The sequence below is a fragment of the Xiphias gladius genome, chromosome 14, assembly GCF_016859285.1.
Source record: "Xiphias gladius isolate SHS-SW01 ecotype Sanya breed wild chromosome 14, ASM1685928v1, whole genome shotgun sequence".
NCBI lineage: Eukaryota > Metazoa > Chordata > Actinopteri > Istiophoriformes > Xiphiidae > Xiphias > Xiphias gladius.
The window spans coordinates 9,026,835-9,054,784 of NC_053413.1; the positions used below are offsets into that span (position 1 = coordinate 9,026,835).

Consider the following 27,950-nt stretch of genomic DNA (forward strand, 5'->3'; position numbering starts at 1 on the left):
GATCTTTTCCAGATTCATTATTTTCTTTAGAGCAGGGCAGAACTGTCTTTTTCAGCTCACTTCCTCACCCATCCGTCTCAGCCACTCTGAGCTGATCTCTGCCATCCACACACACGCCTGGACCGCTATTGAATTATCCTGGAATGCCCCATATTAGCCTGTGTTCCTCCCACTGACTGCCCAGTTGACTTCAGTCCTTACTGTCAACCCAACTAAAAACAAACAGCAGCTGGCCAGGAGAAACTCCAGGAAGACATTTGTTTTTATAAAGTGGATATGGAGAGAGCGGGTTTGTTTTGCTGGAAGTGGTTCTCTTCCTCTCTTGCCTTGGCCCCAGGCCGTGGGCCCTTTCAGGGCCTGGCTGGTAGAGCGGAGAAAGGAGGTTGACTGGCTGTCAGCTGGATCCACTGGCCGTGACAGCCTCCGGCCCAGCCTGAACCCAGGCGGTTCATAGACACTGCTGCCAGGGCTGGGGAAGTCCGCCTTCACCCTGCTGACGTCAGTCACCAACAGACCACAAGACTTGTGTTAGACTTTCAAACAAACTCGCTGCCCATTGCTATGGCGCTATGGACCACCATCATGGAAAACACTAGTCGCTGTCTGTGCTGGTGTTTACCCTAAACAGTTAGCTCATTTTTGCTGAATCTAAAGGAAGAGGTGGACGGTTCAGGTCTCCTGTTGTCACCCAGGCATCCGTACACTCCGAAGTGAACAGAGTCTAATGTGTTCTCCAAAATTTGTCACACGCGTAGTGCATTTTAGGTTAGCGCACTTTGCATTGTGTCAGGAACAAAGGACAGCTACAACAGCCTTCCTCAGCGCGGACCCATGAGTACTGCCAATTTTGTCCTACCATGTAGTTTTCCTAGCTAACTGAGGAGTGCCTTTTCAAACCTTGGTCACCAGACGAATGCACCAAACTACCTGGTAGAATTTTAAAAGACAAGAAATGTTGAGCTCGGCTGAGAACTAAATAACAGTATAACTATTCGTGAGTATTTCATCAAGGTTCATCAACCCTAAAGAGATGCCCGCAAAATCTACAGTCTATCAGCACAAAGTTTACTGAGTTTACACAGAACATGAGCAGGGAAGATGAGATTACATCAGTAAATGTCATTACTTAAGTCTTCTCCCCTGTTTTGTTGTACTTTGTCAGGAACTGGAATCTGTAAAAGTCATCTCTGCCTTCATGCTAATTTTACTCAGTGTGCCCTCCTGTTGATCACGTATTCCAGATGCTTATCGGTGGGTCAAGGTGCTCTCGGCTATGGGAGAGTGAATGCCCTAAGGGCCCAGCACATAGCAGCACTATCTCTGCCCTTCCTGTTTACATTGCTGGCTCGGTGTCCAGCACCACTGAACTCATACCAGAGGGAGGAGATGTCACTGGTGTCACTGTAGGGAAGTGACTGAAGACTGAGTCAAGGTGTTTTCCTCCTTCTGTCAGCTACACCTGGTTTTGCCCTCCGAGTTGCAAAACTGGAACCGCTACATAACCGAAACCATATCGGCTGGTATACTGTAATCGCAGGATCATGTTTGTGAATGTGGCTCAGAAAATTCATTTTAATTGCGCTGTGGTTGACTGTTTCACTGCACCGGGAAAAACCATAGTGAAACACACCTTTAAGCCATTTTAACATTTCATTAGTCCTCCAGGTTGATAGAGGGATGATCAGAGGACAATAAAATAATACTCATTATAATGACAAATACTTATCACCTGTTTGTTGATGTTTTCCAGTAACACTCAGACCGAATCATTCTGTAATACATGCCCATTTTAATAATCTGATAGAAAACATTTGTTGAGCACTACATACACCATTTTACCATATATTGTGAGGAAAACACTGAAAAAATACATTTGAAACAATGTTATATATTTCAGCAAATATTCCTATAGCTGTACAATGACCCGTCACCGTACACAATATACTGCAGTAAATATCCAGCCTTCATAATCCGCCGGGAACAAAAGACAAAAACAAAAAGCTTCGTCTGCACCTCATGTGAGGTGCCGTAGGTTCAGACTGTACAAACTTTTCTGGCTGGAATCTCAGACCAAACGTTTCATACGTTTCAAATTTGAGAAAAACAAAAAACGAACTGCATAACTTCATGTTACAGCAAAACAGCTTGCTGAAAATACAATAAATCAGAACCACCAGACGAGTTCAGTCAAACTGTGATCTGACACGTGGTAGTGCATATAAATAATAACAAATATACAGTGAATATTATCAATCAATATCAATATTATCATGTACAAGGAAAAGATAATAAATACACTGTTACGAACAGCTGAAGGGTCAGCACAACACAGCTGGGTGCAACAAGATTGTGCAACTGTGTAAGCACTTACATACACACTCACATGCACACAAACACACGCTTGTTTTACTGTATTTGCGGGGTCCTGTCATTGACATAATGCATTCCCTGGCCCCTTACCCTCACCTTAACCATCACAACTAAATGCCTAACCCCAACCCTCACCCTAAAACCAAGTCTTAACCCTCAAACAGCCATTTAAACCTATGAGGTCCAGCATTCTGGTCCCCACAAGTATAGTAAAACAAGCTTGCACGCACGCACACGCAAACACAGGAGCTATAATGTCATGACACAATATTGACCTCCCCTTTATTCTGTAGGTTGCACCTTACAATGTGGTACCTTTAAGGTAGTGTTGGACAGATCAGCAACCAGCTGCAGAACTGTCGACATATTCAAAGTGCTGCAATAGTAACTACAAGATACAATTATCATATCACTGACAGGTGTCTTTATAAATGTGCACGCAGTCTTACAGTCATTCAAAAGTTCAACATGAGTTACGTTATGTAAAGCATATTCACGAGGATGGAATGCAGTTAACCACTACAGGTGTGCGCGTGTGTGTGTGTGCACGCGTGTGTGAGAGAGCTAATGAAAGGAGGAATTACAAGGTGGAGACAGTTTTCCCACACCGGAAGCTCAGTACAATACAAGGTTATGGAGGTTTTTTGTCAGATATTTTTGGTGCAATTTTACTCAGTAAGTCACTTTAATTTGCCTGATCTTTTTATCTAGCTACAGGAAAATGTGAGGGATCTATCTGACAGTTCTATCTTTTTAGGATCTTTGGAGTTTTTTGTTTTTTTTGGTGTTTTTATTTATTTATTTTGGGCTCAAAAATAACAAATGTTTTTTCACTTTCAAGAAATCTGATCTATGAGTTATTTAATTACTTATGTAATGAATTATTGGAAAAAATAGTTGGATAAAGCAATCAATTCTGTAAATTACCGATGCTTTCCACACTCTCTCCCTCTTTCTGTATGCCACAAAGTGCAAATTGTGCTGGGAAGTCAACTGATTTTAGAAATACATCCGCTGAATGCTTTTGTGAGAACAAGCTTATACTATTGCCAGAACATTAGGAAGACTGTGTGAGACAAAGATGTCCTTCTTGTAGAAAATTTGACACATTTTACAGCTACATGAATGTGTTCAATAAATTATAAAAACACTTACAAAAAGACACGGCTTTTTAAAAAAAAAAAAAAAAGGCACAAAACTTTTTTTTCTTTTTTTAGACTGAAGTATTAGAAAAAACTACTTGGGTACAAATAACTTGATGACCAGTAGTTTTGGTTGGATGCTTTACCAGTTGGCATCCATTCCCGACACAATACAAAGAATCATAATGAACATAAAAAAATGTCCTGAAGTGCAAGTTTTGGATTTTTTACTTGTCCCAGTACACGGATTCATATCGTCCACTTCACCTTTTTTTGCCTGCGAGGACCAAGATTCAGCACTGCCTCTGCAGTCCGACAGTGGTCCCTTCTTTAAAGAACAGAGGCTACACTCTTCCAGCTCCCTTCTAGGGCTCAAAAACAAACTGCCACAGGGTTTCCAAGCCTCCTTTGCAGGGGTGCCCCACATTTAGTCAGGCCCTCTTAGCCAGGCAGCTCCAAAGAGCCAGATTGCAGGATTGCTCCACTGCAATAAAATGAATTCAGCCAAAAACAGCAAAACGTGCCGCACCCTAAGAACACTGTCAGTTCGGCTATGTTTCCGCTGGGGAGACGTCACGTGTCGCCATTTCTACCCCATCCTGATCAGAGGGATGGTTTTGGAGTGTCACAGCGTCACATCCGTCAGCTGTCTCCATCATCCCGCTCTCCCTGTCTCCAACCCGTCCATCCTGGTCGTCCAGCGTCAGTTCAAACTGAAATTTACTTGCCACGGGTCTCCCCTCCACCTCCCCGTGCGGGCCTCCTTCTCCATCACTGGTGTAGAAGGGAGGGGAGGGGCTCTGGGGGATCATGCTCTGGTACCAGTTCCTGTTGTCCTCAAGCGTGTCAAGGATGTCCTGGGCGTCGGGGTGGACCAGGTCGGCCCACGTTTCCCACAGAGGGTGGACGATGTAGTCGATGAAGCCAACCTGGAAAAAGAAACAGTCGATGATGTCAGTAAGAAAAATGAAAGATAACCAAAATATTAACATCCTATTTTTGGAGATGGATGTGTGTGTTCTCTACCTGTGTTCTCTCCACTGAAGCCGTGTGTTTGTCACACATTGGGCTGATCTCCATCCCCCGCTCCCTCTCTCTGTCTCCCTGGTGGAAGAACTCGTCCATGATCCGGTCCGTCCACTGCCGGTAAAGATCCAGAGGTTTGGTGGGGTTGCTCAGGTCCGCACAGTGAACCATGTTCCGCAGAACCTGCAGAAGAAAGAAAGAAAAAAAAAAAAAAAAAACGACAATTTAAGCATCTTGTATTTCTCTGGTATGTAAGTAACTATATCGTGTGTGTGTACAAGCATGCCTCTTACCTGCATCCTGTCTGTGTAGTTGTCCAGCAGCAGGACTCCAGAGCTGGTCACCTTCTTGGTTTCCACCATCGTCTTCAGATCGGCCAGCAGGCTCATGTGCTTAGACATGTCAGTTGCCAATACCTAGAAGGCAGAAAGACATTGAGAATTATGTAAGACAGAATTTAGGAAAGGAGCAATAAAGTAAGACATCGTTTGACAGCTAAAACCTGCTTGCAGCATCAGGCAGATATGGAGACATTTCCTCACCATGTCTATGACCATTCTCCGGAGCGTCTGCCTCTGCTTCTTGGTGAGGTTTTGGAAGATGTCGCAGTTGTCTTCCTGCAGCAGTTTGAAGCCCACGGCAAGGTGGTGGTTCTCCAGCACTGACTCATCGTTGTACATCAGAGCTAGCTCAGAGTCTAAAAGGCAGAGGAGGGAGGGAGAAATGACAGGAAGGGAGAAATTAAATTGAGCTCTAGCTTTTTAAACTCAGGTCAGGTAACTATGGTAACCATTCAAAGTCCTAAAGCCCACGTTGTTGCCTTTGGAGACATATCCCTTTACACCATGCAAATATTTCTGCCTATTTATTGCCGATTATGCCTATGTAGACTAAATAAATTAGTGTTCTTGACTTTTGCGACAGACAAGTGGCAGTAAAGAGGACTTACTGGTGTTGATGAGGAACTGGTTGGACACTCCTGGGTGGTCCACATCGTGAATGGCTGCAGCGAAAATGGCTGCCAGGATCTCAAGATCAGTGAAGACCGCCTGCGTTTCAAGAGCAAGTACAAGAATAAACAGAGATGAGCTTTCACATTTAATAATCTGGGAAAACAAGGGAGGGTTTCAGACAACTGATTTGAGGCTGATACTTCCGCGTGTCATTATCTAAGGAATGCAGTTTCAGGGGCATGCCGGTATTGATGACAGTAATGCTAGTCACCTCTTTAAATCATGCTAAAATAGCATGAGAAAAAGATGTGGGCGATGTTGCCACATTTCAGCGGTGTCATGTTTTAACCATTAACTAAATGTAACTCCTTTTAACTGTGCTTTGATACTGAATGTAGTGAAATTCTGCATGGGCATAATCAGATCAAGGACAATAGCTATGACAACACAGGAGCAGAATGTCAACTGAAGCAAATGTTAAGTAACCTACATCCAGTGCGGGGGTGGACAGGAGGATGTGTGTTGACTGGGCTACGTCGGCGGCGTGCAGGCTGTTGTGGTAGGCCACATCGGAGTGATAGTGGCCCTCCAGGGTCACCATGAACGTCACAAAGGTGTCCGTTGGAATCTTGAACGTCCTCATCAGGTCTCGCTCCTGCATGTGACACAGAGGAAGAAAATGAGATAAACAAGGCTTTAGTGATTCCTAAGTAATAATTTTACGGCATATTGTTTGTCCTGTCAAGCATCTCTTACAGTAGACGTATCCACCGGCACACTAAGGATCTGAACTTAAATTCAATTTTTAAACCATATTCATCAAATTGTGAATCACATACTACAAAAAAGGCTGAAAAATGAAAACAAAATGCTCTCCTGCCAAGATGATGTACAGCTAGAAATCAATTTCATCTGCTACGGTCCCTCTAGCAGGTGTTCCTGCAGTGACACTGGCAGCGGAACATAACAGAGGACATATTGTACACACTGACGTGGGCTGTGCTTCATGCCTTCTATTGCCGTGTCCGTACCATTGAATGCTTTCTCACGTTTTTAAAAAGCTCTCTCTGACTTGTGGGTGGAAGATGAGGAGGAGGAAGAGGCAGGGTACTGACCTGAAAGATGGTGTACATGATACATGTGAGCGGTCGGTTGTGGGAGTGCTCAGCCACTCTGAAGATATTAAGTCCCCATTTGTTGATGTCTTCCAGGTCCTATTAGAGAATAGATAGGATGACTGGAAGTGTCTCAGCAAATCACATGATTTTCAGGTCTTTTTTTTTTTTTTTTTTTGCGGTATAATCTGTCAGTCATCTACCTTCGAAAGCAGTTCCTCCTGGTCAGTCTTGACCCCGAAGCGATTGCCGGTGTTCCCGGAGATGCTGGGCGTGTGGCTGACCTTCCTCACCCCGCTGATCTGATTCATCATCCCACCCTGTTGCTGTTGCTGCTGTTGCTGCTGCTGCTGGCCCTGCCTCCTCTTCCTTTCCCTGGACTTGGGGACTGGACATGGAAGCTCCAACTCATTCTGCTTGTCTGGAGAGAATAGAAAAAGAAGACCCAAAAAGAATAAGGGAAAGTGATCAAAAAAAAGATTAAGACAATGTTTTTCAGATCCTCCAGAGACAAAAAAAAAAAATGAAGGTAGAGATTGTTGGATACGGATCCTGGCTTGTAATACCACTGTACTGAGTAAACAAAGTTAACACAGGGAGATAGTTGACCTCTCACACTTACGTGACAACACATTAAAGCTGCACTGACAATCATTAAATAAGAAAGCAATCCCTGTGTTACAGTCTTCTCTACTGAAAATACATTTCTTTTGCCAGCAGCAAAGACCAAAAATGTAACTTTAATTATAGACAAAAATATTCCAATACAAAAGTGATGAGAATGTCATTTAAACATTAAGGGTCAGGAAGTGCTAATGGGATGTTGTGAAATCTGACAAGGTTTCAGTGGTCCGTGCATTCTGAGAAACCGAGCCATGTTATAATAACAATCCAGTGAATTGTGGAAAACTGGTTCATATTAAGCTGAAATGTTTAGAGGAGGGCCTTGTTAGTATGCGGGTTTGTTTGCAGCATGCGATTCAAGTCTGTCCGCTGGCTGAGTGTGAGACTCACATGCTGCACACAGCTGACAGCGTGTGTGAGTGCAAGACTCCCTCGGTCTGTGTATGTGCACCACATACACCGCAGGGAGAAGAGAGAGAGAAAAGAAAAAAAAAAAAAAAAATCATCCTCCACAAAGCACACGAAGAAAAGGATCTCTCTACACCTGAAGGATGTTAGCTGCAATGCAGGTGACATCAAAAACCGCTACACTTCAAAGACAAGCTGAGTTTCTCTCTGTTTTTCGTGCTCGTCTCTTCTACCTAAGCAGCTGTATCATGCAGAAACCGCTTTCACTGCATCACTTCTATTGTTAGGAAAGGTCTAGTTTCTCTATCAGGCGACCATCGCCTTGTTGGATGGGAAGGTAGAAAAGCTGAGGGGCAGACTGGCTGGCTGTTTGCAGGGCAAGCGAGCTGGCTGACTGGCTGCAAGTCACGAAACGCCGCCGGGCTTGTAAGAGACAAGGAAACACTGCTGTCCTCCTGATGAATAATGCAGTGACGGCACTGTATGCACACAACCATTTTCCCTCTACCCCACTCACTGCCCTGATCTCTCCAGAGTTAAGTCTTCCCTGCCCCCCCCCACTCCTCTTTGCAGTTAGAGCAAGGGGACTCTCTGTCTCTCTCTCCCAGACCAGATCAGACTGGTTTCAGAGCAGTGGTGCAGACCAACTACGACTTTCTCCGCTACTTACCACATGCTTTGGGTAACCTCACAACCTCTGCCACATACAGACTGTGTCATTCTTGGAGGATGTTGGCTCAGTTGAGTCTTACATTGCAGCGATGGATACAGTACATTTTGTGAGGGTCTGTCTGTGTTTTTTGGTGTGCGTGTGTGTTGCAGTGCTCACCTAGGAAGGTGTTGGAGATGTACTCTGACACTTGGTTGCCTGAGCGACTCATCTCAGACAGGTGGCTTAGCTCCCGATTCAGCATCCTCTTGAACTGGAGGCAAAGAGGTTAAAAAATACACAAGGTTCAATAATTTTACAAAGAAATACATCTTCATTAAATCATTTTACTGCTGTTTCCAAGGGACGAAGCATTTCCTGTTATTTTCCACTGGAATATGTCCCATGAGAACATGGCCTCTGTTTTTTTATGCCCCATATAAGGTCTGTGTTTATGTCTTCTTGGTCCTGTTTTGAGTTAGCCACTAAGACACTTGACCGCTCAGCAATTCAACAAACAGTACAGTAATGTATAATATACAAAATGCTAATGTTTATGCAGGATTATTCCAGGAAAACAAAATGCGCCAGATTTTTCTCAGTGCACGCAACCACTGATCTGCAGCATGATGACAGAATCAGTCTCATCTGATCAAACATATACAAGTGTGTAATCGAAATACAATAAAATCAATTTGGGTAATCTGAGACATTTCACCAGCTGTGCTGAAATGACACGAACATACAGTATGTACACGCACGCTCGCACATACACACATACACACACACACACACACACACACACACACACACACACACACACACACACACACACACAAACACAAACACACACAATCCCATCTATGGCGAATCTCCTCTGGGACACACCTTGATGTATCCCCAGGACACAGAGAACAGGTAGTTGGCCTCAGGCATGGTGCTGAGCTGTGCTGAGCCCCTGGCGCTCCCCAGCAGAAGCCCTGTATGCTCCTCTCTGAGTGGACCCCCAAGGCTGAGCTCAGCCCTACTGCCTGAAGCTCAAGGCGCCACCAAATCGCCGCCTTCAAACGGCCGACTCTGGTAAAAACGCCCCAGCTGAACTCTCTAAAGAGGGGCTGTGGTGGACCCCTACATCCCTGGCCAAATGCGCCTCCTCATAGTGTCGCCCACCGTTTTCCAGGATTGCAAGCCACTGGTGAGAGTGATGGAATCCCCAGGATGCAATCAATTTCCTTTCCTTTTTTCTTGTTCTTGCTGCCTCCGTCCGTCTCTCTAAACCTCTTTCTCCTCTTGCCACCATCCAAATGTTATCCAGTGAGACATAGGGGGGAAATCCAGCCTTCCCAAGCCCAGATTAAGCAAGGAAGGAAGGGCAAGCTCTAAAACAGAGGGAGAAAAGGAAAGGAGGGACAGAGAAAGGCGGAGAGGAGGAGGAGGAGGGGGGTGCGCTCTAGCTGTAAGTGTCCCCTGTGGCATACAGACTGGTGGAGTCTCTCTCTCTTTGCCTCCCACCCCTGCAAAACACTGAGCCATGCACAGCACTGCAGAAAACAGGAGTTTGGAGAATCCCTCCACATTTTTCTCTCTCTTTCTAGCTATTTCTCTCTTTCTCCCTCACTCCTCTGCTCTCTGCAAAACCCCTCCCACTGTCTCTTTCGCCCCCCCACCTCTGTCTCCCTCCCTTCTTGCTTTGCTCCCCCTGCTCAGTAATGCAGAACAGATCCAACGCATACTGCGCAATGTGAGGCTTCAAAGCACCAGAGTGTTTATCACATGTGAGGAGATGCTGGCTATTAATTTACCAGATTGGGTTTGAGTCGTTTTTATGTAAATTGTAAGCCGCTGTTCAGTCCGTCATCACTATGTTATACTGTATTTTTCTCAGTATCAGCTACTGTCTACAATATTAACTCCAAACAGTTTCCTGTCTCACTGCACCAGTTTTCTGCATTTAAGACACAAATAGAGACGATGGGAGACAAACAGATGAGAGGGCTCAGTCTGCAGCCCACCAGTGTACCACCAACTGCACGACAACCTGAACGCCATGGCAACAGAGTCACGTGGCCCCCTCCGTTGTTCTCACAGTGGTCCCTACTCTAAACTCATTGCATCACATCAAATACATACACACACACACACACGGGCATATACAACCACGCACACATATAATACGCAATCCACAGCAGAGGTGCTCTAGACAGACACAACCAGGCTGCAAAAACCCCCAATTAACAACAATTTCTTTGTCACAGAACACAGAATCTGACCAGTGGTGCAAAATGGTACTGGAAAACCACATCAAACTCTTTATAATTAATACAATGGAATAATGGTGCAATCAGTTCTTTGATATGCTCTGAAAATGTGATTGTGCTTTCCTGTTTCTATAATGTGTTCAAACATTGTAAGAAAATAAATCAACCATGATTCTGCCTTTTGCCAGAGATTTGATTATTTCCTACAATGGGTTCTTTTCTCTTCATACTGGACCAGACTCTCTCTGGTCTCAACCGCTGTCTAATAGCTGTCAAGCAGACAGCTAACATCTACTTGACTGTGAAATTTAAACACCGCTTTCAAAGTGTTGGCTGCACTCAAAACCCAGACTGCCAGAGGCAGTCCATAAAAATCAAAGAGAGCTCGTAAGGACAAAAATTTGAGCTTGGAATCAGGCGGCTTTATTCCATTCAAAGGGAACTTGTAATTGATTCTCTAAAGCGGCGGAACAGTGTGGATTTGTGTGACCTCTAGGAAATGAATTAGGCACAAAGCCACATATCAATCACCCAGGGTCATGTAGTTCAGCTCAGACACACAGCATACACTCACAGCATGGTGAGAAGTAGTTTACCGTGCTCAGGAGAATAGATTACTCAAGGCATGGCATTAACTCATACATCCTTTTGCGTTAGCAGAGAGCGAATACACTCAGACCAAAACTCTCAACTTAGGAAACCAAGAGAAGTTACATAAAGTCTACCAAAAAAAAAGTTGTGGTTAGTTCACAAAAGTTGATGAGCTGATGCCTCATAAAGTTTGGATATTCAAAATAGGTGCATACTGCAGCCATTGTCTTGCAAAATGTACAAGTAAATGACAAGTTAGGGTGTAAGCTAAAACACTATTAACACCTAAAATTAACACAAAAAGTGTTTTAAAATACTTTTAAGCCACATGCAAGCTTTGTCTTGCTGACCTGAATCCTAAAATAACCAAGCCAAAAACAAGGCGGGAGATTCTCAACATAATAAGTATAAAAAGAAACTAAATTCAAACATTTAATCATGGTTTTCTAAGGTGATAAATCAACTTACAGGAAATCAATTAATATACTATTGGATAAATCACTCTCCACATGGCAAACCACGCTCTCACAGCACAATGTAGGCAGCTCCAAAACTACGTACCTTTTTCCAACTAGTAAGCATCCCAAAGTTTTTCTTCTGCTTTTCAGAACAACATAATCCCATTGTTACTTAAAACAACCAAACACAGCACAAACGAAATCCTGTAGTTCCACGAGCAGTTACTGTCTTCAGCGTGTCTGAGACTCTGCCTGCTTCCTCTCTCTATTCTATTTTCTGAAGTGGCATCAGGCAGGAAACAGTGATAAAGCCGACTTGACTGACTGGCCTACACAGTCTAACAAGAGATTGATGGCTCCTCCCCCCCACACAGGCCCGAGCATGTGTTCCCACCTACTTCCCTTTTACTTGATAGAGTAATTCACTGAGGTCATTTACTGGTAGACATCCTGCTTCCTAACATGGCCTCAGGCACCAAACAACTAACATACCTGAGCTCATCACTGAAAAGTCCCAAACAACAGGTTTAGCAGACTTCCATGCTGTCGTGTTGTGGTGGAAAAACGTATGCATGTATTCCTCTGGGACAAGTCTTTGAAAGTTGGCTCGGTTCGTACAGCACACTATGACCTTGACTGAAACAGCAGAAGCAGAAATGTGATTGCACAGGAACAGCTTGACATGATATTGCAATACCACGGCTGTGCAATCTGACAAACGCCCAGAGTGAGCCAATGCTGCCTCTGTCCCATGTGTGGCTGTGTACAGTGTCAACACACAGTGGATTATGCCCAGCGACTTTTCACAGTTTAGTAACGTTAGAAGACATATTTCCTAGAAAGTGTTGATCAAAAGTACATAAGAACAGGGTTACAGTAAACACAGGTTTCATATTTACCTCACTTATTCTGCCTCATTTTCCATGATAACAGCAGATTACAGAGGTTAAACTTTTTAATTACAATTAGGCTCCATAATCACTACTGTAGCTTGTCTGATCTCCTCACCACCCTTTCAGTCAAAAGGAATAACAACACTATAATTTAATGTCCATTATCCCTGCTACAGCTACAGACCCACCACTACATCTGTTTCAATAGTTTTGTCATTTTTTCCCCACTGAAGACGGTGGTGCTTCAAAGTTGAAGTGACCACACGTGAGTTAAAGTTTCCTACCCGCTCGCGCTCTGCTCGGGGGCTTGCTCGCACGCTAACCCGCAAAACGCTAAACTCCTCTAACTGGATTCAGATGGCAATGTTTGTCCAAGGCCGTCACCAGCATCGGCATGGAAGTGTGGCGAGGCTAATGATAGTGAGGGGCAGGGAAGCAGCTCCCCGCTCTGAGGTCACAGCGACCAGACTGGCGGTCAGCAGGGTGTGTGGTCCCTTAGCCCCGGATACACCTGTGCCCTTGGACACTGTAAGCGGAGACACCCTGGGTTTGATCGTGGGTTCAATTACATCCTCTCTGGTTCCGAAAAGAAATGGGCTCTTTGTCAAGCATCATGTCATATAAATGCTGGGAAGGAGCAAAAGTCTGCATTCATGGTGCAATATTATAAACCCATTTGACACCAATTTTGCAATAAAAACGTGACTGTACTAATAAATCATTTCTTTCCAGCCTTGCACAATTGAATCCACTTACAAATCTAAATTCTAACATCATAAACAACTGACCTCCACTCTTTCAAAACCATTATTGGTCAACAATGCTTAGTTTTGGCATTGGGTCATATTGAGAGTACTCTGAGTCATGGTGAATAATGTGCCCGGCCACTCTGACCGGGCAGCTGTACTGCAGTGTGCCTGCAGGACCTTGTGCTCATTGTCTTGACAGTCCCAGTGACGTTGATATCTGTAAAGTTTCAACCTGGCTGCCGAGTAAAAGCGCCACTATTGTCGTCTGGTAACCAGGGAGCACAGGAGAGGGGGCAGTGGAGGGCACGGGAAATAAAGAGACAGGAAACTGGTGTCACGGTCACAGTCACCCGTTATGGTATGACAACACCCCTCCCCATCCCAATCTGCCCTCAGACCACAGTGTGGAAGACAGGCGGAAATGGACAACGCCACCCTGGGTGTTTAGAACCTGACGCCGCCGTAGAGTCTGAACTGTCTGCACGGGGGCTGAGTAATGGGCCCACTGTGCAGAGTATAGTAACTTGGTTGAGCTCTACACAAATGAAATATGCACCGAGAAACGTTTATGTGCATCAAAGCAAAGGGAAGTAATTAGTTCTAAATAGCTGCTTTGTGTAATCTTGCTGTACCACAATGTGACTATTTAGCTTCACTTAAAACAAATCAGAAAGCTTAAATTTAAAATAAGTTGGACTTATCCTGTCTGTCATGCCATTTAATGAGAGTGGATTTGTTATCTTTTTAGCCACACAACCAGGGTTCTCTAGGGATGGCAATGTCTGTTGGTTTAGACATGCGTGGTGCCTGGAGGATGAGTTCCAGTGACTTTAGTGATCCTCTGACTTTTCCTCCAGTGTCATCATCAGGTCGACATTTTTGTTTTTTAGTGAAAATATTATTCGTATTATTAGTTATTAGTATTGGATGGATTGGAAAGAAAGTTGGTACAAACATTCATACTCCCCTCAGGATGACTGCAATGGCTGTGGTGATCTCATAACTTTCCATCTAGCTACATCATTGGATCAAAATTTTAATTTGCCAAAAACTTTGGTTTACGATCAAAACTAATGACATGCACATCAGCCTCAGCTGTACTTTGTGTTCAGTGTTAATTAACAAATGTTAGCATGCTAAACTACAATGGTAAACAAGGTAACCATTATAATGGTTAAACATGAGCATGTTAACATTGTCACTGTAACCATGTTAGCACGTTGACTTTAGCATTTAGGTCAAAGAACCACTGTGCCTAAATACAGCCTCACAGAGCTGCTATTATGGCTGTAGAGTATTAGTCAGGGTAAGAATGAATTTCAGAAATGCAGTGTTGTAAAGGCTCTACATAGTACACAAAATACTGTAATACATGTTTTCATTGTGCAAACTGTAACCTGCTCCACTTCTTTTTTTCTTTTTATAAAAAAAATAATCTTTCAAAAGAAACTTTAAGTCATTCCCATTTCATTCCATTAATATGCAGAATGTATAGCAATGCAGTTGATGCAGTTAAGCTACATATCAGAGCTAGCAAAAGAGAATATGTTCAACTTCGGCCCCTTGTCAACAAGGAAGTAGCGCTACATCGGAAGGATTTAGCTTGCCAACATTTGTGTTAGCATTTCTGGTTTGACATGTTAGTAGGTGAAATTAAAATGGGAACATTTACTGTTTTGACTGATCAAACTGTTTGCCCTCTAATCACTTTTTGTATATTGCATTGTTACATGCAACGTTGTATGCGTTTGTAAGTTTTCTAACAAAGTAGAAATGTTCGGTCCGACACTACTCCGACACAAACTAATTGAAAAAAAAAAAATAATTGTTATGTTATTCTTTTTTTTTTAAAAGTAAAAAAATGAGAGGAGGTGTCCTTCCTTCCTCCATAGCTAGCTAAAAATTACTATAAAAAATTAGAATATGAAGATTTTTTTTTTACCTGGCCCTTCTGCAATACAGAGATAAAAGCACAACAAAAAAATGTGTCAACTGTACTTACTTTACTTAACATAAGAAGACAGGTTGAAAAGGTTGAAAAGAGTAGTCTAGTAGTCCTAGTGAACTTTCCTCTAATTAGTATTTTATTATGTTATGTTAATCTTAAACTATAGTCTGGACAAACTGATGTCTATCAGTTGAATGTGACCTTTTCAGATGACATCAGTTAAGAAAGTGTGGCCATGTCCAACTGAGCTCAACATAACAACAGAGCCAACATCCAAACCACACTAAAAAGAATGACAAATGCCATCTGTGAGAAGTTTATATCACACTATAAGTACTCTTGAATCCCAGCCTGTTGTATAACATACCATGTGTCTCAGGTAGTTTGAATACAGTAAGGAAATTGAAGCAGAACAACGTTCTCCGTGGAAGACAGGCAATGTTATGCCCGCTATGCTATTCAAAGATAATAGGAACTCAGTATTCATGTATGCAAAACAAACACTGCTCATACTTTTTTTTTTTTTTTTTTTTAACAGGAGATCCATAAAATGATGATGCCAGCTCATACACTACCACAGAACAGCTGTTACTTTGCAAGTGCGTCAATGTGGCAAAAAGTAATTTACATTTTGCATACCCTGTGCAAATAGACAACCACACTGCAACAAAAACCAATTGTACAAATGTGAACAAGTCAGTCAAGTCATCATAGGCCGGTCAAGTGATCGTCACAAGTTCAGTTTCAATATAATGTCTTCTGACGGCACATTACAGAATACATACCGTAATAATAATTTTGTTATATTAAACAGCTATTAGATATATCACTGAACCTGTGAAATTATCATCTCTGATCTAAATCTTTGATTATTGTGGTTTGTCAACTTTTTAACTTGAAATTTAGAGATTTCAGGTTCCTCTGCAAAAAGAGCTATCAGTTGTTAAGTGGAAAACAATGTTAAACTCCCTATTTTCTGAGAGTTGACCTTTTGGAGATAGGGTTTTTATCCAAGATCCCCTCATATGTGATTCCCTTCAGCTAAAAATATGAAAATGTTCCGTTTGAAGATGAGAAATGTATCTTGAATAGCAAGAAGCTCAAATGAGGATCAGCATTAACAACTGCAGTTCCATTTGCAATAGTCCCATCCATCAGTGAATAGGTTTTTAATGTTAAAAAAAAAAATTGGATAGATGGATGCAAAAACTTTCTACTAAATGCATTGTTTGCATTTATAGATATAAAAATATATAGGCTAAATTGTCCTACCTTGTTGGATGCCATGTCACTGACAGAGCGGTAGGTCTGGATGGTCTCCAACTGGTCCAGACACCAGTCCAGCTCCTCCATGGTCTCCATAGCCAGCTTCTGGTACGACTCATCTGCCAACAGACACATGGACACGTAATCAGGCCCAAGAGGATCCATGTCCATAGCTGAGCCCCCCGACACCATGCATGCAGGTCCGAGGGTCCCAGAGTGGCTTGATCGTACAGAGGACTGGCCGGCAGGACATCCGGGAGACGTAGAGGAAGAGGGGGAGGTGTGTACACAAAGCTCCTTCATCTTGTTACGCGCCACCACCTCAGAAAGTTCAGGGAAGTCGTACTCTCAGACAAACTGAGGCTAGAGTTACTGTTTGCTGACTCTCTCTCTCTCTGTAGGCTCTTTCTCTCCGTACCCCCTCATTCCCTCGCTCTCATGCGCTCTGCAAACCCCCTCCCACTATGTCTGGTTCCCCCACCCCTTCTATGCCTCTCTCCCGTTCGCTTATGCCCCCATCTCAGTACCAATCTACTGAACGAGTGGCTTGCTAACTAGGCGGTCTGCTGCCTCCTGCTGTTGATGTTGATGTGTCTGTGACGACCCCCCCATCCCTATTCAAACACATATGAACTGTGAGTACATAGAGGTACGGTACACAACCCCAATGCCTAAGGAGAGACTTTTAGGGAAAGAGATCCATCTGGCTTTGCTTTTTTATATTCCAGTCGTGAACTAATATATTAAAACTATAGGAACAACAAGAAGAGAGAAGTCAGGGAGAGAAAGCATTGACAAAAACCTGCTTTAACTTGTTTGACGCACTTTGTCAACTCACTCCACTCCTGATGACTTCCTTTCTGAAACATGCAGACCACTTCAAGGCTGTACTCTGCTGAACTGCAACAGCAGCTCACCCCACACCACCATGCTTCACAAACTGGCTCTCTCCTCTCTGAACCTCTCTGAGGGAGAAAAAAAATTATATCAAACACCAAGCTCTGTGTTTGCACAAGCAACATGAGAGGCAAACTTTGACTCCCTGAATTGGGGGGAGGCCAAGCCAGGGTCTCGCTGTGTGCCAAAGAAACTAAAGCACTTCCTCTTTGGCCCTGAACTCACACAAAACATGGAGTGGAATTACTGAATGGCAGAGTGACTGCTGAGGACAATCATGGCTGTCATTTGATGAAATAGCTTTGTCGTTTGCAGCTATGACTCACACGTGGTAGGCGGACAAGTTTTAGAAGAAAAAAAAAGGGGTTTATCAGAAATACACCGAGATGATAAAACACGAGAAAACAAATTAAGAAGCATATTTTGAATGCCAGGGAGAATGGTAATTCAAGAAATTTCTACCTGGAGCTAGCAAACATTCTGCGCATCTGGATCTCACCATATTTCTTTTTCTATGGAAAAGACTAATCTCTACTTCATAGGGCTTCACACATGGAAGAAATTTACTCCATATGCTTAACACAACAGGACAGCCAGCGTGCTGCTCCCCCATTTACGTCAATATAGTGGATCAAAGCACTTCAAAGCACAGTGATGGCATACAGACTCTGAACCACAGGTGTTTAACAAAGAACTACAATGAAATCTTAGATGATATATATGTGCACTGAAGGAAATCTCCCACCATTGAAAATCTATCAGAACAACATGATGAGGGTGACTTTTCTGAATCACAAAGGAAAGTCAAGTTTTAGATGTTTAAGTTTGACTGCGGTTTTTAGAAATCAGACCACTGGCTCCTCAGATTACAAGAGGAAGACTGCTTGCAGTATCCATATTCCTCAGGTCAGACCAGTTTTCCTTTACTTGAGATCCAGGTTGGAGAATTCAAAGAACCATTGGCTACAATATACCACTGGACGCCAAGCTTCGTGGTCCAAACTATTCACAGGAACCACTGGCATCCGAGCCATGTAAAAATCAGTGACACAGAGCAGAAAGTCCAACATCAAAGCAGCTCATGCACAAGGTGGTGAGCTGCTAAAACTGAGTATATACCCATGTGCAGCCGTCTTGAGCCATAGGATCAGAGAGATGTTGCCAAGAAGGTGCGACCACATCCTGCCCCTGCTCCCTCTGATGAGGGTATATAGAGACATTTGAGATTTTTACAGGGCAGTTGGTGAATATCAAAGGGTTGGCTCTTCCAAAATGCCTGTATGACCAGGATTCAGGTCATTTTGAAGCTGGCAGCTGATTCATACACACAGTCCAGAACTTGATGGCAGTAAACCATTCAGATGTAGACTGCAGAACAAAAGTTTACTGGTTTTGGTCTCTGGCTTCAAACCACTTGCATACAGCACGAGCACTGAAGCAGAGCTTCACACATTCATCTCTTTTGTTTCCTTCGAATGACAAACAGTTGGACCTGGAGCCACGCTTCACTAACATGACTCATGTAATAATCAGATTTGTGAGTTGAAGTTGTAAATAAAACAAAGTTATGTGCACACACGCACAACGTAAGAGTAGATGGGACTGCTGAAGCCATCATCACCTCTGGTTACTCATAAATACAGTGCTAAATGGGCAGACAGACATTTCACAATGTCACCAGTCAAAGGTGGCGTGACGAACTTTCAGTCTGAAAAACCTGCTCCCAGACAGAGTGCGAGGTACTTTTCCAGCCTGTTTTTCAGTGGAAGTCTATTTTTTTTTCTTCAGTGAGTCCTAATGCTTTGGCCATATGCTGGAGGCTGCCCAGAGGACAACAGACCTCAGTGTGCAGACAGACCCTGTCTGCCTCCCCTCTCTCCCCCCTTTCCCTCCATCTCTCTCCCCCTATAGGGCCACAAACCGACCTCTGTGAGAGCCATCAAGTGCACTAACGACCAGGGCTGGGCTCAAACTCCCCCACCCTCGACATCCATTCCCACCCAAGACACCTTCCGCTCACTTCCACCTCACACTGCCCCTCTCTGTGCTCTCATCCTACCCCCCAAAACCTGTTTCTCTTGCTGTTTGGCTTAAACTTGGTTTGCAGAACTGTCCTGTCTCATCTATTATACCCACTACTGATGACATATAGTCAGTGATGGATGAAGTATTCAGATCTTTTACTCAAGTAAAAGTAGTAATACCACGGTGAAAAAATATTTAAATACAAGAAAAGTCCTGCATTCAAAATGTTACTTAAGCACAGACATATTAGCAGAAAAATGTACTTCAGTATTAAAAGTAAAAGTGCTCAGTAAGCTTAGTGACCCCTCTCAGAGATTTTGGGTTTACATTACCAATGCATTACCATATACCTGGAGCAGGTCAAGAGGAATCTAATTATAATTACTTGTACTGTTTGGTAGATATATCTATAAGAATGTATCATATATTTGTCTGTTAAATCAAAATCTGCATAGAAACTGGTAACTATAACTTTCAAATAAATGCAGTGGAATAGAAAAACATTTTCCCTCCGAAATGTAGTGGAGTAGAAGCATAAAGTAGCATGAAATGGAAAAACTTAAGTGCCAGTGCCTAAAAACGTACTTTAGTACTTGAGTAAATGTACTTAGTCAGTTCCCACCACAAGTTTCTATGTGTAAGCAGCTTTACAGGCCTGACATACAGTTGAGGTTTTCATGCAGTATTTGATTTTTCATGGTGAGGTTGACTTGAGCACAGTGACTAATATGGCTTAAGTTTTGTTTATTCATACTAATTGGACTTCTCAGGGAATAATGTAGCAACAGAGGGTCAATGAAAAAGACCTGAGTCACCACCGTCAGTTAAATTGTAAACAGCTCCGAGCTATCTGCATGTACGCAAACATGCATTCCTCAACTTGATCTCACCACATCATGAAGGATAAAGCGCACACTTAGACACTGATACGTGCAAATACTCAGTGCTGTTTGTGTTTGACTTCGCACTACACGTGGAGCTGAGACAGACAGGGTGGCCGGTTGGCTGAATCACCTTTGTATCACCCTCAATGTACGTCAATTTGTTCACAAGTGAAGAGAAGCAGAAAAAAAGTATGACATAATGAAACAGAGAGAAATAAAAAAAAAGAAAAATCTTAATTCAACCAAATGTAAATATGAAGACAGCAAATTTAACTGCTCTTTAAGTAAATCATTTGCATAGTGTACACTACTTCAAATTCAGAAATTATCTGCTTCCTCATTTTAGATATTGATGTATTTTATTCATATATTGTGTTTTACACAGAGTATATTTTCAAAAGGAATGTAAATTATACATATGAATTAAATTATAGTTTATATATTATTGGTAAAGAAATGTTTTTATATATAACAGTACAGATCCAGATGAAAAAATTCTCAACATCTGTATTGCTTTTATTTTCTTTTGGAGGATTACATATGAATTTGGAGTGCTTTTCATATGTATATTTCTTGAGATTATCAGTGACATATTATTAACAAAAAAGGTAAATCCATTCATATGCTGCATAAATCCTTTTGCAGTCTGTTTAACATTGTCGCAGGTATACAGATATGTAGATAATAATGTCATATTGTATTTTATTGCCTTTATTACTTTAGAATATTTGAAATAGTTGTGTCATTTCAGCTGTTACGATATAACTTATTTTTAGTGTATTTGTGTGTGTGTATAATTTGCTTACTTTTTTTTTAACTGCAGGACCCAGAATAGCTTCTCCAGAAGGATTAGTAACATCTCGTCTAATCTTTTTTTTTTTTTTAAATCAGATTATGAAGAAAATGTATCACAGTCACAGAAACAGATGCCCTCTTCTCATTTACTGATTGTCAGATCAAAAAGTAAAGAGTTACAGTATATGAAAGGTGTGTTATTTTGATAACTCAATAAAAAAGGTGAGACAGAATTTGATCAAATGCTGTGAGTGTGGTGTCGCTTTTAAAGGAGTTATTTCTGGGGAACCTGTGGTGTGGTGGACATTTACAGTAAATCCGACCCTGAAACCACACTATCACCCTTTGTCTTCTGTCACAATAAACCCTCACTCCCGATTATGTCGCTTCATAGTTTACAACTGTGGCATAATCTCCGATCAAAAGAAAAAGCTTCAGAAGTTATACGAACACACTCACACACTGACACACACCTCATCAAGGCCTGTTTGACAGCTCCTTCACAATGCACCATGGAGCTGTGTTGGCATGGGCCAGTCTGAGGGATGGGCCACAGCGAGGTTTATGACTGTGCTGACGTCAATGACATAATTCAAATACTTAACCAGGCTGCACACTTCCAGCCCTACAGATCCTCTCCTTTGGCTGCAAGCCTGGAAAACCTGACATGGATTCCTGCCGTGGAGCAGAGTAACTGTTGCAGACAGGAGCGGAGCGGACTGCCCAGACTAAAAAAGACAAAGGTCAAATTTGTTCTGGCCGTCCGTGTGTGTCGCCAGCCGTCTGTCTGTGTGTCCATCCACAAATCTGTTTATTCATTATTTTAAATGTGAGGAAGTACACTTCATCATATTGTCAAAGACAGCAGGTAATGAATGATATTTAAAAACCTGTCTCCCACACAAAAGCAAAGAGCTTGAATAAATAAAACCTCACCCAAACGCACTATGTTGTTTAACCACTTTGATCAAAATGATACCACAATGTTACCAGATAGCAGATATTTAAGTATTTAATTATAAATATTTGGATGCATTGTGGATCCAGTATTTATCCTAGTGTCAAAGTGTCTGTAAAACCAGACAAAGATGCCAAAACTAATTAAACTTCATAACTTTAATTACACTGCAATAAATATTACCTGCAATACAGGCAGCTAAAGCAGGTTTGGTTGTAACAGTTTCACCTGAGATATTAGACTGAACAGTTTACCCGGCCATTGGTTATAGACACCACTGCTTTGCTTTGTCCTTGCAGCTGGCTTCTATATTTCATGGTACACTTCAATGCATGCAGACACATACTTACACATACACTACTACAACTACTAACAAGAGTGCAACACTTGGGCTGATTATAAAGTGATTACTCCTTGTTATTTGTCATCTAAGTGCAGATTTACTGTAACTGACACTTGCTTTTATTCTTTTTTATGTTGTCAGAATAACCTGTTTTGAATTTATCCTTCATTACTTTTCTTTCCGGACATGTTTACAAAATTAGACAATAGATGAATGAGTAATGCTTATTGTGTTGGGCCCCACACCCTGGGCAGTTTACGCACAAAGTCACGTGTCTGTTTAGTTTCAAGGCAGAGAGTGTGTACATATGAATGCAGTTGTCTGCCATACTGAATTCATTTTGAACTGCAGCAGATTCCTTAGGAATAGACTCTCTGAACAGCTGGCACATTAATCCTTTTTTTTGTATATGAGGAAAAAGATAGAACCACTTTAAACTTATATAAACCGATAAAATCATCCTAACATATTTAGATGATTTAACCCTTGGACACAATGGGGTTTTTTTTTTTTTTTCTTACCATGAAACTTGATGAAAAGGCATTGCTACAGACTGCATTACTAAACAAAATATGTTGCAGCTACCTTAATTTATTCCAATACAATATGATTTAAAACAACTTTGTAGGATTTACTGAGTAAAATATGATTCACCTAAGAACATACTGTCCATAGTACCTCCTATGAAATTGAACCATAGCCACAGTACAATACAGTCCTGGTTGAAACTATTGGCAACCCCTGCATTTTAAGTACAGAAATTAGAATATCTTCTGAACTAATGCAAATTAACCAATTCTGAATGATCACAATATTTAATAAAACTTCAAAGCTTCTGAACAACAACAACAAAAAAATGTTTTCATATAGTGAAATTAAAAAATACAGACATAAAATGTGGGCTTGGCACAATTATCTGCACCCCTTTGATGAACGAATTGACCACTGATGTTTGCAAAAACTTTCATAGATAAGCCACATTCTTTCAGGCATAATGTTCTATGGACAGATGAAACCAAAGTAGAGCTCTTTGGGAAGGAAGTGCTTCAGTTTGTTTACAGGTGACGAAATGAGCCCCATAAGGAAAAGAACACCCACCCACAGTAAAACATGGTAGAGGCTCTATCAATCTGCGGGGCTGCTTTGCTGCTGTCTTCGATATGGGAGGCACTGAATGTACAAAAGGAGTGATGAAAGAAAGAAAATTACCAAGGCATTTTAGAGGAAAATGTACTACCCAGTGGCAGAAAACTAGGTTCGAGGCGAAGGTCTTGGGTCTTTCAGCAGGACAACGACCCAAAGCACACATCCAGCAGGACAAAAGAATGGTTGAAAAGGAAAAGATGGACTGTTTTAAACTGGCCAGCAATGAGTCCTGACCTCATTCCCATTGAAAACCTTTGGAGAGAGCTGAAATCTGCCATTGCTAAGAGGACTGCTGCAAACTTAAAAGAGCCTGAACACATAGCAATGGAAGAGTGGCACAAAGACCAGCAGACTGGCGGAAAAAGCTTCTAGATGGCTACAAGAAACGTTTAGAGGCTGTCATTGTTGCCAAAGGTTTTGCAACTGAATAATAGTGAAAGGTGCCCATATTTGGGCCTGGGGTACATTTTATGTCCGTTTTATTGTAGTTTTATGCAAGTTTTTTTTTTTTTTCTTTTGTTCATTAACCTGGGAGATTTTATTAAAATATTTTGATTGTATACAAAATTGGTAAATTAGCATTTATTTCTGAAGATATTCTAAATTCTGTACTTAAAATTCAGGGGTGCCAATAATTTCAACCAGGACTGTAAATCCTGCAATAGATGTAGAGATTGTTTAGAGGATAGTTGACCATTTTGTGAAATACGCTTATTCACTTTCTTGAGTTAGAGTTTCGAGAGTTAAATGAGAAGATCAATACCCCTCTCATGATTGTATGTTAAATATAAGTCTACAGATGGCAGCCATTTAGCTAGATTAGCATAAGGACTGGAAACAAGAGAAAACAGCTAGCCTGGCTTTATCCAAATGTAACAAAATCACTGTACCAGCACCTCTTATAGAACAAAAACGAGTGTAAAAACGATAATTTATAGTTTTATCTACCTGACTTGACCTATAAATAGTTGGGCATGTAACCAAAACAGAAAAACCACAACAAAAACTTGTAATTTTTATCTTCTGCTTTTGTACAAATTAAACATACGAGATAGATTTTCCTTACCTTTGGACAGAGCCAGGCTAGCTAGCTCCTTTCCCGTTTCCACTCTTTTGGCTTCTTCATATTTAGCGCACAGACATGAGAGTGGTATAGATCTAACTTTTGGCAAGAAAGCAAATAAGCATTTTTCCTAAAAATGTTGAACCAGCATTTAACTATGTAACATTTATTACAGCTCAGGATAAACAAAACCCCATTAGTCTGTGCTCCCATCACACATGTGAGTCTGCCAGATTTTTTGGATTGAGGGAAATTAAAGATATAGTGCATGTCTGATATTAAGCTCCAATCAAAGAAAGCACACAATATAAAAAAAAGGAAGAATCATGGAAAACATACTTGCACAAAATCATAAGATGTGGCACATGATTATTTTTTCTCTATTTTCATATGGTGGGTCAAATCAAAGGGTAAATAAGGAGGCCTTCTCTGGCCCACAGGCTCCACTTTGGGTAGCGTTGCCTTAAACATTAATTTCAAGGCATTGTGTAAACATTAATTTCTCAAGGCCAGTCAGAAGGAACATTCACTCTAAGAACATGATGAGGTTGCACATCCCCTTCGTGGTCAAATGACTAACCATGTACCCTAGAGTCATGGCATCTGTGACAGTATTCAGCTAATAACCGTTACAGATTAATCATCAGTCCTTGACGGTTATGCACGTCATAATCAACATTTTCTTCAAAAGTGGTATTTATCAGGCATAATATAGAGCAAAGCCTATAATCTGAATCAGTCAGGGAAGAGTGAGCCCTTTGTTGGCTGCCCGGCTCACGGGACTCCCTGTGATGGGGCCAAGATGGTTTGTGAAGCGTAAATGGCAAACTCACATGGGGAAAACTACAATCCCCTCACGTTACTGGAGTAAGATGTTTAATAGTGTAAACAGCCTGCACTGACGCATTTGCAGCTGAGCTGGTTTTTAGTTTACCCCCTACTTTGCTACTTTGTGTGCACTTTCACCCAATGACTGCAGTCACATTTCTGCTCTTTTTGTTTATTTCATCCAATTTGACCTTTTTTCTGCTTCTCCCAGATCGCATCTGATTAAAAGGTTCAAAAACTGTGACGTCTTGTTCTGACCTTTGGTGTGTTTTTCTTTCTTTCCTATTTCACTCCCTGCAACAATCTGGTAAATCTCTCACTCTTTCTTGAACCCAGTCAATCTCTGTCTCTAAAAATCACCATCTCCCTATAGGAATTCACCACTACTCTCTCTTGATTTTAGATGTTTTTCACTCTATTTCACTGTGTCCAAATCCCTTGATAGTGGTATTCAAAGTTTCAAAGAGCTCATACTCAGCCATCTACGCTGAGCTCATGCCCAAAAAGACGCAGGTACTTTATCTTTTCCACTATTGGGGATAATATTGCCTCACTGAAAACACAGACGCAAAACAGGAAAAATCTGTTCTCCTTTTCCGGTCAAAGAGTTGACGAAAACGAGACAGAGAGCAGCACAAAGGAGGATATGAGGGCATCTTTCCTTGTGATATTGTTAATTGTTGTAGCCCTCCTGAACAATCTGAACAATAACCATTATATAGGGGCAGGTGTACTGTATGTTCTTTGTATGCTCAGGAAAGGTTTATGACGGTGATGTTCTATGGTGGGATTTGAGTTAAAAGCTGTATAATGTGTAACAGAGATTTCAAACAAATTAAAACAGATTTAATCATTTTTGTTTTTCTCATTTTAATCTTCCCGATGCGTCATTATGGAAGCAAATAATGGGATGGTTTCACTCGTCAGCGATTACTTGGTTAAGGTCAAGGTTTGTGAGAAGTGTGGAGGAGGAAGAACAATAAAAGACTCACATTTGTCTTATATTTTTTCCTGCTGCGGGACGCTACCAGCAGCCCATTTGTGCTGATAGGAAGTGGAGAGCACCCGTGTGCAGGCTGTGCTGACGTCAATCGGGCTTGAAGAACCAGTGCAGCAGGAACTAATATCCCAACCTCCCTCCTCCCCTTCTTTCACTTGTCCTCTCCCTCCTTCACATCTACCTGATCTGAATCCAGACCATTAAATCTCTTTCCGTGGCTCTCATCCTCCTTCTTTCCTTCTGACAAGTTGTAACGTCAATACATGGGAATTTTTGCGTTGTTATCAAGTTATAGTTTCCTGTATCAATAACTCTTGATATTACAGTTTCCGTTTCCATGTGTGAAAAGGCTCAAATATAGTTGCTGGCAGTGCAAACACATTTTACAATATTTACATGGACATTTTCATAAGGAATTGTAGTTCTATCCAAAGTCTGTCTACACTAATTAAGTATTTGCATGCGGAAACCTGTGTGCAAATGCATACTTTGAATGTGCACTGTTTGCAAAGCCACACTCTATTTTATTTACAGGCATGCACAGTTATGAGACAAGTAACTCACTGTATGCCACTGTAATTCAGTGTTAATTAAACTTCCTTCAAACTATGAATGTTGTCGACTACTGTGGAGATTATAATCACATGCAAGTGAAACATCTCTCTGGGTTTTATGCATGAAACTGCACGTATTGGTATTAAAATTAGTGGAGAATACCGGCTACAGCGTATTTATTCTTTGGATCATTATCTTTCATTCTTTCATGTCTTTCCAATCTTTAGCAAAGCAGTGTCCTCCACCAGCTGCTTTTTTGACATTTGACTTCTTAGATCTTACACAACTGTCACAATAAATAAATGCAGAACTGCATAGCATTGCATGCATTTTACAGTTCTCCACATTTCCAGAATCATTCCATCTGATGAGGGTGTATTTAAACTCCCCTCAAAATATGCTGGAAGGCTTGTGACTGTACTCACCTGACAGACAGACTTTGGTCACAGAAGGTTGATTTGCCGCAGGAGACCTCCTGCACCCAAAGAGAAACAAGTCACAAACAATTAAAACCAAGAGCTGTGATGTTTAACAAATGGTTGTATAATTTTTTTTTCCTATAGTGTTATTTGGTTTCAGCAGCAGTCACTGTTGCCCCAGCACAAACACTAAATAGATGCCCTGTCAGTTCTCTGAACTGGTCGCAGGTCAGATTTCCTACCGTGTGACACTCTCATGTCTAATTCAGTTTCGGCTGACATTGACCCCTCTCTCTGGGGTCGTATTGAGCATGTGTCCACCTCTGGCAGACCTGATGCAAGTGCAGCTATAGTACTGACCCAGCTCAGTGAACAGAGAGAGCTTTCATGCACTCAAATGAGATGATGTCACTGTGGCACTGTGTCCATTTCAAGATTCCTGTGGTGCTGCTGCAAACCAGCTATAACAATAAAACAAAATACTCTCCGGATGTTTGAATCTGTACTTAGTTTCATGTGAGCGGTTCCTCCGTGAGACCATAGCACTAGAACCTTTTTTGGTGCACTGGCGCCCCCAAGTGAGGCAC

The 27,950-nt window shown here is 41.8% G+C and overlaps 1 protein-coding gene across 6 annotated transcripts in view; it reads right to left on the bottom strand.

Annotated features, from left to right (window-relative positions):
• Positions 1-1,766: 1,766 nt before the first annotated feature.
• LOC120798668 (cAMP-specific 3',5'-cyclic phosphodiesterase 4B-like) overlaps positions 1,767-27,950 on the bottom strand; it is a 50,583-nt gene continuing 24,399 nt past the window's right edge. For all 6 annotated transcript variants that reach the window (XM_040143135.1, XM_040143136.1, XM_040143137.1 and 3 more), the window contains 11 exons: positions 27,370-27,419; positions 16,457-16,569; positions 8,468-8,561; positions 6,810-7,027; positions 6,607-6,705; positions 5,982-6,146; positions 5,488-5,587; positions 5,081-5,235; positions 4,832-4,954; positions 4,539-4,721; positions 1,767-4,441 (listed from right to left, as the gene is read on the bottom strand). In XM_040143135.1, the coding sequence (XP_039999069.1) occupies positions 4,064-4,441; positions 4,539-4,721; positions 4,832-4,954; positions 5,081-5,235; positions 5,488-5,587; positions 5,982-6,146; positions 6,607-6,705; positions 6,810-7,027; positions 8,468-8,561; positions 16,457-16,569; positions 27,370-27,419 (1,678 nt within the window). In that variant the 3' untranslated portion in view covers positions 1,767-4,063. The remainder of the gene's footprint in view (positions 4,442-4,538; positions 4,722-4,831; positions 4,955-5,080; positions 5,236-5,487; positions 5,588-5,981; positions 6,147-6,606; positions 6,706-6,809; positions 7,028-8,467; positions 8,562-16,456; positions 16,570-27,369; positions 27,420-27,950) is intronic.